Below are 12,897 nucleotides of genomic sequence, written 5' to 3' on the forward strand. Positions count from 1 at the left end.
ACAAAACACAACTATAGACCAGGATGAAGGAGGGAAGAGAAGGGGGAGGGGAGGGAGAGGGCAGGTGGAGAGATGGTAATCAGGGGGGCCTCACCTATGGTGTATATTGCAAGGGTACGTGTCAAATCTGTTAAGAGTAGAGTACAAATGTCTTAACACAATAATTAAGTAAGAGAGGTGAAGGCTGTGTTAACCAGTTTGATGTCAGCATTCCAAATTGTATATAAAATCAGCACATGTACCCTACAAATGCATAAATGTACAGTTATGCTTTAATAAACAATTATTAAGAAAATTACAAAAAAGGAGAGGTTAGAAACCGAAATGGAGAGTGGTCTGAAAAGGAGTAATTTCTCCTCTTTTGTGAATAGTTGAGCTGGTAAGATGCGGAAGCAGTGGACAGGAATGAAATTAGATTCTCTGAAACTCACTAAGAAGAAAGTCTTTAGGTAAATGTCTATTGCCGCTATTTGCTTTGGCAGTGAGAGCGTTATTCAGAGAAAACTCCGAACTGGTTACAAGGGCTGACGTCCAAGTTGTGTGAACAACTCACAGCAGTTGGCAGGGGGTTATCTGCATGAGCTGGGGGCTGGAAATCTTCCAGGATCCCCCATGGCGACTCCAGTCTACTCAGCCTTGGGAATCCAGCTGAGTCACTGAAGCCCCGACTGGAGTCCAGGTGGGTTCTACATGGAGCAGTGGCTCGGGACCCTGAGACAAACCTCTGTGTTCAGACATTCATTCCTGCCTGACTGCTGTGTATTATCCACTGGAAAACTCCTCTCATTGGGTGTGGGGGAGCAGATGATGAGCATAGAATGGCAATCACAGGATGAGGTTTTAGTTCCTCACCCTGAAGCTCCTTCCTCTACAAAAGGGCATACCTCTCAGAGAAGCCCCGATCTGAAGCAGCCAAAGACTGAAGCGTGTGTGCCCTTCAGAATGACCTGCGCTGCTGCAGAGACAGTCGGGGAGGGGGCAGGCTTGGGGAACACAGGCTGGCACCATGTCACCTGCCTGGCTTATTTTCAGAATTCAGGTCATTGTATCTTTTCTATTGGTAAACATGAATTTTCCAGCTCAGTGTCTTAAAATCTAGTGACGGAGGAAATGCTCTGCATAACGGACTTAACGACCCAAGACTGGGACAGCAGAGATTGGGAATGAGGTCTGTCAGGAGAGCTGCGCTATTTATATATGGGCAGGGCTCACATGGGCATCTCACACCATCCGGCTGCTATTAATAAACTTGCACTCTTCGTGAGCAGCTAATTTAAAATGAATCTTACATGATTAAAAGTACCCAAAATGGAAAGGAACCTTGAACCAGCTCTGCCCTAGTAGCCGTAATAATTAATAGACTATGTGTCCAGGATATAAAATGACGACCTGGTGATAGGCATGATTTATAACTGTTTCCTAACTACAACCTTCAGTTGACACAGGCAATTTTCTCAATGCCCTCTGCACAGAAAATGACTATTTTTGTTCCTGTGGCTCAGGCCATTTTCCTTTTTTTTTCTTTTGTTTTTGGAGAGAGAGGATTGCTCTGTCACCCTGGGTAGAGTGTGGTGGCATCAATCAGAGCAACCTCAAACTCCTGGGCTCAAGCAATTCCTCTGCCTCAGCCTCCGGAGCAGCTGGGACTACAGGCGCCTGCCACCACACACAGCTTATTTTTCTATTTTTAGTAGAGACAAGGCGTCCCTCTTGCTCAGGCTGGTCTCTAACTCCTGGCCTCAAGCAGTCCTCTCACTCAGCCTCACAGAGTGTTAGGAGGACAGGTGTGAACCACCCTCCTGGGCCCATTTTCCTACATGGTCCCCCTTTCTCTTTGCTTCTGAATCATACCCATTTATGAAAGCTTCTAAGCGGTTCTCAGAAACTCTTCCCCATCTCTGCTTACTGCATTTGGGTATTTGTTTTCGGAATTCTGACTACAGTTGTCACTGGTATCACAATTCATCATCCAATGATCTCTGTATATGCTCATTCAACCCTTCTCTATTCTGGACTGCCGAAAACCTCAGCCCCTCTTGCCTTGCCGGACACACAGGAACAAGACTCCTGTTTGAGATCGGTATCCCAGGCAAGCCAGGCGGGCAGGTTTACTCTCCAGACTCTCCACGGAAGAATTTTCTACGGCTACTGATCTTCAGGAAGCCCATACTTTCATGACACCGAGAGAAGAATTATGCAACGAAGGCATACCTGAAAAGCACAAGGGGTATTGTCCACACAGTAGACTCTCAAGTTGTAATCCAGGGAGTTACAGGACATGCAGCCAAAAACCGCCACCTTGAGTTGCTTCACAGCACAGTCTGTGATTGGCTCTCCAGTGAGGGCATAGGTGCCAAAGCTGTCGAGGAGCAGATGACATGCAAAGGGGTCCAAAAGGCAGTAATAGGATGTGGATTCATCCTCCACTGACATCACTTCCTGTTGGGAAACCGCCATGTTAAATTCTCTCAGCTCAGAAATAAGATGCAATATGAGCATTACACTGCCAGGACGTAAATAAATTAACAATACTATGAAAAAAATTACTGGTTAAGTGTTTTTATCCTAATTATCTTGATGTTAAATATTCATTCCTCTTCTATCAAATTAACTACTTACATCAAGAATTCAAGAAATTATTATGTTCAAAGTGTTAGAATTCCCACATAATGGGTAATAACAACAAAAATCACGTTAAAAATTCTATTTGTGGTTACTTTGCTCAATGTTGAGTTAATAAAATCTTGAATGCTAATGTGCATAAGCAAACTTATTTTATTTAACAAAGGAGTATTTCTGAAAACTCTTTAGCTATCCTTAGGTAATGTTTATTTTCTCTCAAACATTTTATCTTCTTTAATTCCCTCAAAATTATTCACAAGGGACCACTGGGATAAATGATTTGGATAAGATGTGCTAGAATATTCTACCCTCCCTGATAAGAACTTCAGTATGTGAGACTGGTTTAGAAGAATAGAAATATAACACCATCTAGGTGTAGAAGACTATGAGGAAGTGCTAGGAAGAAAACCCAAAATGGCAAAAATCAAGGCAAAACCAAACATAATGGGAAGGGACCAAAACCCGGCCCTTTGTGAAATTCATGGAAATCCGCCTGTGGCTGTGGGAGGACTGAATAGTAGCAGCATGCCTTCCAGAACAAAGACAACAGACCAGTTTCAACATAGTTGGGCAGAGCCAATATAATCTATGGCAGCAAGTGGAATTTTCTTCTTCTAAAGAAACACGATTTTCCTTTTACTTGGTTTTCCTAAAGCACCTCCTAGGAGGCAAGACCCCAGGGCTGGCTGGGATAGGTCATTGTGCTGCAGCAAGATAACTCAGCTGCTTTCAGGCCAACCGACTTCAGACGGACATAAAGGGAGCCCTATCAGACAGATAAATCAGAACTCGCCCTCAGAAGAGTAATTCAACTGCAATCTTTCTTTGCTGTGACTGTCTCCCTCGTCGGGAACCTCCCTTACGGGATCCTCATTTTCTTTCCTTGTCTCTTTTTCTGTATACTGCATCCGTTCTGCATGTACTTACAGCCATGAAAACAGACACTGATCATAATTCTCAATGCATTCATTAACTCACCACACGTATATCAACCACCTGTTGTGTTCCTGTAACCATAGATGTGTCCTAACATCCAGGACAGACAAATATAGATACAGGGATTTCTTTCATGGACACAGCCAGCCTGCCAGAGGCCACAGACTAGGGACACGGCCTAGAAGGAAGTGAAGGGACTCAGTGACCAGGTCCACAGTGGACAGCACTGTGTAGGTTAAAACAGCCTTATTCTCAAACCAAACTGAAAATCTCTGGAGTCTCCCTGGTCGCTCTTTTCCATTACCATGGGAAAAACACACTAGCCAACACCCTGAAGGATGTTATAAACATTCGCTATCAGCCCTTTGCAAAACAAGAAAATGCTGATTAAGAGAGGTTACGGTTCAATCCATTCCATGGATAGATTATCCTAATCCTATTGTTTAAAAGGAAGAATTGAGTCTCACCTCCCATTTGCCCTGCTGGGTCCTCTTCTTCAGATGGATATTCCAGTGCTCAGAGCTGACGTCGGCACAGTGTGGGATAGTCAGCGCAAAGGGCGTGGTGACGATCATGTCTGGAGGACCACAGGTGACCTCAGGACTCAGAAGCACCTCAGACCCATCAGACTGGAGGCTGCACAGTTGGAAAAGGAGTGAAATCAGAAGTGTGTCAAGGGCAGGGCATCTGTGATAAGTTACAGACGGAAGTTTTCTTCAGGCTCGTCCAGCTCCTTCCTGGGATTCCCTTCTGGGTAGCGCCATGTCACAAAGCTCTGGTCTGGGGAAGGAGCATGTGTCTAGAACTTGTTAGGCGCACTGTGAGGTGAAGCCTAGACCTCAAATTTCTGCAAACAAACGAACAAAATGACAAAGGTGTCTCTGCAAAGGGCAGAATTGGGAGAGCTCAAAGCCCTGGCTGGTGGGTCCACGTACCAGCTGCCGAATCCATATTCTTGTTAATAACATTATCAATGACCAAAAAAGACTTTTACAAAAATGAATTACCTGATCAACTTAGGACCATCATATTCCTTTTACCTAACAACACATTCTACACTGATTTTAATGCTATTAAATGATAAAACGGACTATTATGAAACTAAACAGTACTTAAACATACATGGAGCAAGTGTGTCTATCCTGGCTTTGAAAACATTTGGTTTTGGTCAATGCACAAATAAATACCCAGGTTATATAGTAACAGAACTGTGGACAGCTATAAATGTGCATGATAAAACACATAAACATGCATCCTTCAACTCTTTTGTTTTAGATCTGAATTTAACATCATTCCACCTAGAACTGGGGTTCAGATTTTTCTCTATTGTGGATTATTTACAACGGGAATGCAGAGTCATGCGACAGATAAAAGAAAGTGGAATTCAACTGAAGGGAAATAAGAGCACCTCACCACACCCCTCCACCTTTCCTTTTCTTGGCTCATGTTTTAATCTCTGCTCCCAAACAGCAGGCAGGGCTGGTCTACAGGATGCGACCCGTGAGACAGACCCAGAAGTCCACTTATTTCCCCCCAACTGCATGAGTTCTTCAATAAGCAAGTTGATTTGGTTTTGTTTGCTGGATTTTCACTTTTAAGAAATATGATGATATTGAATACAGTCAACAGAGCACTTCAGGACTCACAGACACGCAGTGCCACCTGAGGGCTAAGATGGGTGTTATTACCATAGCCCTCGCTCATTCTATTTAGGAAGAACATTTAAATATGCTGTCCCTGACAAAGAAAGCAACCCCATGGGCAATATGAACGCGAAATTTAGTGCTAAAAGATACTGCCTTTCCCATCATTTTATATAAACACACAGCTTTTATAAGTGAGTACATCTAATCCAGTGATTATCAACCGGTGTGCCATGAAAGGATCTTAAGTGTGCCACAAAAAGTTTCAAAGATAATTAGTTAAATTATTTTTAGAAAGAAGTTCAAAGCACAGTAAGTATATTCTTTTTGGGTGCTCTTTTTTGATCAACATAATTTAAGTGCGCCGTGGAAGTTTAACTACAGGTTCAAGAGTGCTGTGAAACAGAAAAGGCTGAAGAACACGGTTGGAACGTGCTATTCATTTCTGAACTGCCTTTGTTGACGTCTCCCCTTGCTCTCCAATAACGGTCACACTCGAGCTCATTATCTATAATTTGCTGCTGCCGTAAAAGCTGAGCCACGTAGATGAACAGGAGCATCTCCCCAAAGAGTGGAGGTTACGACCTGAGGTCGCCTCCCTCCCGCCCCAGGCAGCCCTGGAAATGCTTCAAAAACCTCAGTCTTCCGCTGGGGTGATCACCAGTCCAAAAATGACAATTCTTCCTACCAAGCCAAACACAGATTAAGCCGGGCACATGTCTGCATTTCCCTTTAAGCAGGACGACTGGAAAGCTGTGAACTAGCAATTGCAAACGCTCTATGAAAAGCCTAAAACGATACACAGTGAAACCTCTGTAAGTTGACCACCCAAGGGACTAACGAACTGGGTAACATACAGAGGTGGGCAACCCAAGGACGGAGGCCAGTATGAGTACTGACCGTTCACGTGGTGCATGTCCTCTCCGTGAAAATTAGGTCAACCTGAGGAGGAGGTCAACGTAGGCAGGTGATCAACTATGGATGTTCCACTGCACTTGAGGTGTCAAAAAAACTTACAATTCGGATGTGTACTGTCAGCAGCGTGAAGTGGTGGCCTGCGCGTGGGTGCTGACCAGCGGTCGTTGGAGAGGGTTAAGTGCTCTCTGTGTAATTGCTGCCTGCATTCTTCATGGACGGGAAGAGCAGGGATGCTTATGAGTGACCAATGACAAGCTCTCCTAAAAGAACTACTTAATTGCTTTCTGAGAACCAGCCCCCTTCTTGAACATATTGTTCAAACATATGGGAATTTGGGGAATTATTTAATGCCAAATGAACTAAAATCAGCTAATTAGATGAACTCTCACTCTCATTCTGAATAGCGAGACTCCTCTCGGTAATAACGTAAACAGCAGCGGGAGTCAGAGGCAGAGCCTGCCGGGAAAGGGGCAGAGCCCAGTGTAGGGCTTTGCGTGTCACAGGCATCGGGCATTTCTGTGAGTGCAAAGTGAGTCAATCAAGATTTATATTTAATCTTCCTATGATGAAAATAGTATCCGTGGGTGTCGGTCTCTCTCCAGTGAAGGAATAAAACTTAATCTGTCCATTTTTTCCCCATGATTAATAATAATCTGCCCTTTTCAGCCACCGTCTATTTGTAGCAGGCAGGTAGATTTACAAATGTTAATTAAAGCTCTTCACACACCTGTGGAGGCAGGTGTTAACAGCATAAGGTCACAGAGGCAGTGATCAAGGTGATGGCTGAAAAATAACCCTGCGCTTCTGACTCCAAGGGTCCTGATCTCTGTGACCAGCTTGGACTTTTCCTCTCTTTACCACTGTGACAGTCCAGGGCAAGATGAGGGGGACAGAGGGAAAGGGAATGTTGTCCAGCTGAAATCCTGGAGAAAGATTCAGGACATCTGAGGACAGAGGCTGGGGAGAGAAGCCTTTAATTGGGTGTGGACACAGATGAAGCTTCCTAAGGACAGCATAGGTGGTATTTAAATCTTCCCACATTGTATAATCCATGACAGGCCGTGTGATCTCCCTGCTGGGAGAAAGGAAAAAAAAAAAGGCAACACGTTTTCCTAAAATTGCTGAAAGCTAATAATAACTGTGAACTAATAACAGCAGTGATTTCAGGACCGAAATACAAACCACATCGGCGCATCACACACCCTTGAGTGGTATGGAGATTGAAAAAAATGTTTGCCTGGAACTTTTGCTACTTATATTTTTTCCTATACACACACACACACACGCACACACATGGGTCAAATGCTTTGTAGGGATAGAAAAAGCTGAATGATTCAATGGCCAGATCTTACTTCTGTAGGAATTCTGCTTCCTGAGAGGGCTGAATTTATTTATTCAATAAATTGTCTTTGTATCAATATACATTTCCACCAAAACTTTCGGTGCCCTGGGAATGGGTGCTCTGGGCATCTGAGGCTCCTTGGTAATGGAACGGGTCTTCCTGCCCCGTCCTCGCTGCCTCCCACACAGTCTACCCTCAACCAGCCACCCGAGTCATCTCCTAAAAATGCCCCCCTGCTCTTGCCTTGTAGAATTGCTACTGCTTTGGAAGGCCAGGCACTGCCTGGCGGAGTTTTCTCTAGATGTCCACACCACTAAGCTCCTTCAGGCCCTTCAGGTCTTTGCTCAAATGATACCCAGTGGTGAGGATTTCTCTGCCCAAGCCCTGGTAATTCAACACAGTCTTCACCCAGGGCTGATCTCTGCTTTTCTTTCTCTCCACACGTGATGCCCCCAAGTGCCCATATACCAGTTGCTTGTTAGTATGACTGCCTTATTATTTGTCTTCCACAAACTAGAAGGTGAGCTCCACAAGGCCAGGGAAACTTTTCCCTTTGCTTAGTTCATCTCTGTATCCCCAATTCCTGATATCTAGTGGTTGTGAGGACTTAGAAATATTCATTGCAAAAGACACAGCGGCCAGCTTGAAGTGGTTCTCACTGATCAAATCTGGGACCTCTTGATCATCAAGGTAAATGATGATAGTAATGAATTATACCCACCAAGTAATACTATAAGAATCTACAGAATGTGCTGACATGAATGGATGAAGGGGAGGGGAAGGGGAAACTCTACCGTATAAGAGATAAGAACCAAGTAATACATATAGAAAACCATTGTTCAGAATCAACCACATCAACACTAGGTCAGACATGAATCATAAACGATGCTCCAGGGTGAATGCTTGAAAAATAAAGACCTGTTTACGTGGTTGCAAAATATCTTCCTACAAAGGACTCAACTAATTACCAACAGTAAAACATTACTCCACAGTGGGGCACCTTGGCAGACACCACATAACATAAGCTACTAAGGCTGCCAGGAACGGGATGGAGAGAACGCAGCACGACTGCTGTGACGTTCCTACTAGGAGTGCACAACCAGAATCTCCTGGTAAGGAGACATCAGAGCTGCTCCCAGGCGGAACGTCCTACGAAAGTGATCTGCATTCTTTAGAAGCCACCATTGTCGTGAAACAGAACGACAGCGACCTTGCCAGATCAAAGGGGTCTAACAATGCACCCCAACAGAAGGCAACAAACGGGGCTGGATTCTCATTTGCTGAAAGGGACACCATTCAGACAACAGGTGAAATGGGAATAAGGTCTGTCCAGTAGGTAATAGGATTTCATCTGTGTTACTTCCCTATTTTGATGACTCTACCGTGCTTATGTAAGAGCTTCTTGTTTGGGGGATATATACGCTAGTATGTAGGTGTAAAGGAACATCTTGCTCACAATGGGTGAAAAGACAGATATGTACATAAATATATTTCATTTGTGTGTATACCCCCCAAAGGAGAAGAGAGAATACCGCAAATGTAAAATAATAACCTTTGGGAATCTGAATACAGGATAGATCAGAATTCTTTCTACTTGCTAGCTTTTCCTTGAAATTTTGTCAAAATTAAAAAAATAAAATAAAAATTTTGAGTGAGTGAATGAAGACAGAAGGCCCAGGGAGAATTTTTCCAGGGTTACCCCAATGAAATCAGCAGGCCCATGGATGGATGATTCATGGATGACTCATGGATGAAATGATACTCTGGGGGGTGGAGGAGCTGGTGGACGTGAGGCGCCGGTCCAGCCACACTGCCCAGTGCCTGGCGGTCCACAGCATCAACCTGCACGCCCGTGCCAACAGGAGGTCGGGCTGCAGGTCAGCGCCACGGCGGCCAGGGCAGGCTGTGGGTGCTCCCCAAACACTGCACTTTTGCACACAATATACCTTGACCTGAGGGTAGACTTGTGACATGTCCCTTTCTTTGAGCAAAACAACCAGTTCCAAGTTTCCAGATGACGCTCTACTGCTATTGCTGCCGTCACGCTGGGCTTGGTAATCATAGTCCTTCCTTTCCTCCTTCTGGTCTATCTTACAGATTAATGTAGGTTTGATCACCTTCACCCAGAGTATCGCTTGGGGATCCAGGCAGGAGAGTAATGATGGCTTTACTATGCCAGACCTGGGTCGATAGAGAATTAAATCATATTTGAATGGAACAGACATCAAGGCAGATAGATGGAAGCCACACTTGGTCTGAAAATTTGAGCCCCGAGAGCAAGGCAGCGCCAAGCCTCCTATGGTTTCCTACCGAAGACGGCATGCAGTTCTAACTACCATTATTCTCTTTTCATTAAAACAATCTGATTTTGATGTAGGAATAAAAATTAAGATTTAAGATTCCCTTCCTTCCTCTTTCTTTCTTTTCGTGAGCTACCTGTCTCATTTGCCAACTCTGCCCAGAGATTTCAGATCAAGCCCAGGAAAATGATATCACAGAATCTCCTGGAGAGATGGGCTCTTTAGAGCCAGCGTTTCTCATCCATCAACCCCAAGGCTGCGACTACACGTCCTGAGGACTTTACTTCAGGCAACTGCAGTGTCTGCTTTCAGAAAACAGGTTCCTGGAAAGGGGAGAATGGGGACGAGGAGCAGGGCACGGGGGTGGGGGTGGGGGAGAAGTGACGCTGAACAGAGTCTTCTCTGCATCACCACAGACCCCTCTTTTTGTCCTTAAGTGATTCTAAAATTGTAATGCTGGTCACAATTTCCCAGGCAGCTTATTTAAAATCATATTCCCAGACTCCGCCAATGAAGCGCTCTGATTCAGTATTTCTGGGACGGGGCCCAGGAACTCACATTGTTCCCTGTCTCATCTACCTGCAAGGTGGGGTTGACCCTGACATTTGAAAAAAGTTGCATAGTCCTTAGGAAACACCCAAAGGGCCAGCTCACGCACCAGGAGCTTGGTGCTCTGTCCCATAAAGAGTAGGCTTCCCAGATGGAGTCTGGACGCTGGGCCAGTTTCAGAGCTCACTATGTAGGCCCGGCTGATGCTATGACTCGGCTGCTGCTTTTCAGCTGTTCCACTGTCACCACGCCCCTTTCTCTAAGTAGCAGGTGTATTAATAAGAAAAGGCTTCAGCTTTCAGGGTTGATTAGCAGTGACTGGAAATAATGTCGCCGCTCGTCAAGCCATTATGCTCCATTCACTGGGTAGAGAGAAGAGAGCAGTTAGCAGAGCAGATTCCAACAAACAACAAGCACCATTTACTGAGGAGAGAAGCATATGGCTCTTCTACTAAAGGGTTTAAAGATCTGGGTCACCCACCTGGTATTATCTGCAATAGAATCACAGGGAGGGAGGTGGCGTGTGGGGAGTGGGACGGGGAGGGGATTACACACACTGGAATGAGTGTCTGAATTTGCCGGAATTTGAGCAACATCACACCGAGAGATTACGCTGTTTGCATATGTCAAACTGCTTTAGTTTACACACACATTCTCAGGGTGTTTACCAATTAATACACTAACAGAATCACAAATCATGTGTAAATCACCAGTTCTTAGACACAATTTAAGCCTCATCTTTCATGCAGTGTCGGGCTCGTATTTAGCTTGTTTTTTTAGGAGAAGTGAGATGACGGCTCGCCCAAAGTGCCTTAAAATGAACAAGAGCGAGGAGGAGCAGAGAAGAGCGGGTCCAGGCGACGTGCTGCTCGGACATCCGTACGTCCATTCAGTTGTTTATTCATTTCCATTTTGAATGGAGAAAGCAGCCTTCTCTGGAGGCAATTGGAATCCTGTTTCAAAGAATCACTTCATTTTAGACTGGGGAGGGTCGCAGGAGGCACCGTTGGGCTCAACACTCCTTGGATGTTTGGAAACGTGGCATGGGGTAGGTGACCTGGCTGGAGCCACATCTTGGCGGTGAGACACAGCGGGAACGCCACCCTGTTGGTGGTGGCCGTGGAGGTGGGGTGGACGGGCAGTGGGAGAAAGAAGAAACACGTTCCCTGGGACATATTTTCCAACCTGGAATTTAAGTGGAGAGGCCTGGAAGTTGCTGAGATTGTGTTTCCAGACACCGAGCAAAGCCTCGGTCACAGTAGAGGCCTGTGGCGGCTCCCACTGCTCCACAGCACAGACACATCCCTGTAACACTGTGTAGATTTATTACCTTCCCTAGGTCCCAAGTCTCACTGAGCTGATGGGAGGATGTGTCAGGACTGCTCTCCCGAAGGTTCTGAGAAGAATCCATTTCCCCGCCTCTTCCTGCTACTAGAAGCTGCCTGCATTCCTTGGCCCGAGGCTCCTCTTCCATCTTCAAGCCAGCAGCATGGCCTCTTCAAATCAGTCTCTGACACTCTCACCTTCCTCTGATAAGGGCCTTCAGCTGGGCCAGGGGCAGCTCTCCTCCTCAGGCTCTATAACCTTAATTGTATCTGCAAAGTCTCTTTTCCCATGTAGGGGACTATATCCACAGTCCCAGGGATTAGGCCGTGGGCCTCCTGGGAAGCCGGTCTCCCACCTGCCCACCTGCCGCCAGAGCCGCCATGCTGGACAGGCCTGAGGGCTGCCTCCTGGTTCCCTGTCATCTCCCAGACCCCTCGCCATCTGACACAGGAGTCAGTGCACCTCGGGCCATGTTCACTGTTTCACTTCCTACAATCTCCAGCACAGTCTCCAAAGTAAAGCTCCACATAGGTATACGTAAGTCACTATGAAAGTTTTGAGACAGACTATGTTATGGTTCATTATTTTACTTCCAAGAAACATGGTCAAGGCCAGGCACAGTGGCTCATGCCTGTAATCCTAGTACTCTAGGAGGCTGAGGTGAGCAGATTGCTTAAACTCAGGAGTTTGAGACCAGCCTGAGTAAAAGTGAGACCCCCATTCTACTAAAAATAGAATAAACTAGGTGAGCATCTTGGCAAGTACCTATAGTCCCAGCTACTTGGGAGGCTGAGGCAGGAGGCTCGCTTGAACCCACGAGTTTGCAGTTGCTGTGAGCTGTGATGATGCCATGGTACTCTACCCAGGGGGACAGACAGAGTGAGACTCTGTCTCAAAAACAAAAAAAGAAACACAGTCAACAGCATCCTTCTGATTCACCCGAGCAGGTTTCAACCGCTCGACAGTGTCCCTCTTGTTCACCCGAGCAGGTTTCAACCGCTCGACAGTGTCCCTCTGGTTCACCCGCGCACGTTTCAGCCGCTCGACAGTGTCCCTCTGGTTCACCTGCGCAGGTTTCAACCACCCAACAGTGTCCTGATTCACTCGCACAGGTTTCAGCTGCTCGACAGTGTCCCTCTGATTCACCTGCGCAGGTTTCAACCACCCGACAGTGTCCTTCTGATTCACCCAAGCAGGTTTCAACCGCTCGACAGTGTCCTTCTGGTTCACCCGTGCAGGTTTCAACCGCTCGACAGTGTCC

General features: G+C 45.9%; 1 protein-coding gene across 1 annotated transcript in view; it reads right to left on the reverse strand.

Moving 5' to 3' along the window:
- Positions 1–12,897, reverse strand: part of UNC5D (unc-5 netrin receptor D) — a 578,354-nt gene that overhangs the window by 36,939 nt on the left and 528,518 nt on the right. Inside the window, exons 12-13 of the mRNA XM_012809266.2 lie at positions 4,026–4,194; positions 2,212–2,439 (exon numbers count right to left, since the gene is read on the reverse strand). Coding sequence (XP_012664720.1) covers positions 2,212–2,439; positions 4,026–4,194 — 397 coding nt within the window. The remainder of the gene's footprint in view (positions 1–2,211; positions 2,440–4,025; positions 4,195–12,897) is intronic.

The sequence above is a fragment of the Otolemur garnettii genome, unplaced genomic scaffold (genome assembly GCF_000181295.1).
Source record: "Otolemur garnettii isolate 467f Iridium unplaced genomic scaffold, OtoGar3 scaffold00102, whole genome shotgun sequence".
In the NCBI taxonomy this organism is placed as follows: Eukaryota; Metazoa; Chordata; class Mammalia; order Primates; family Galagidae; genus Otolemur; species Otolemur garnettii.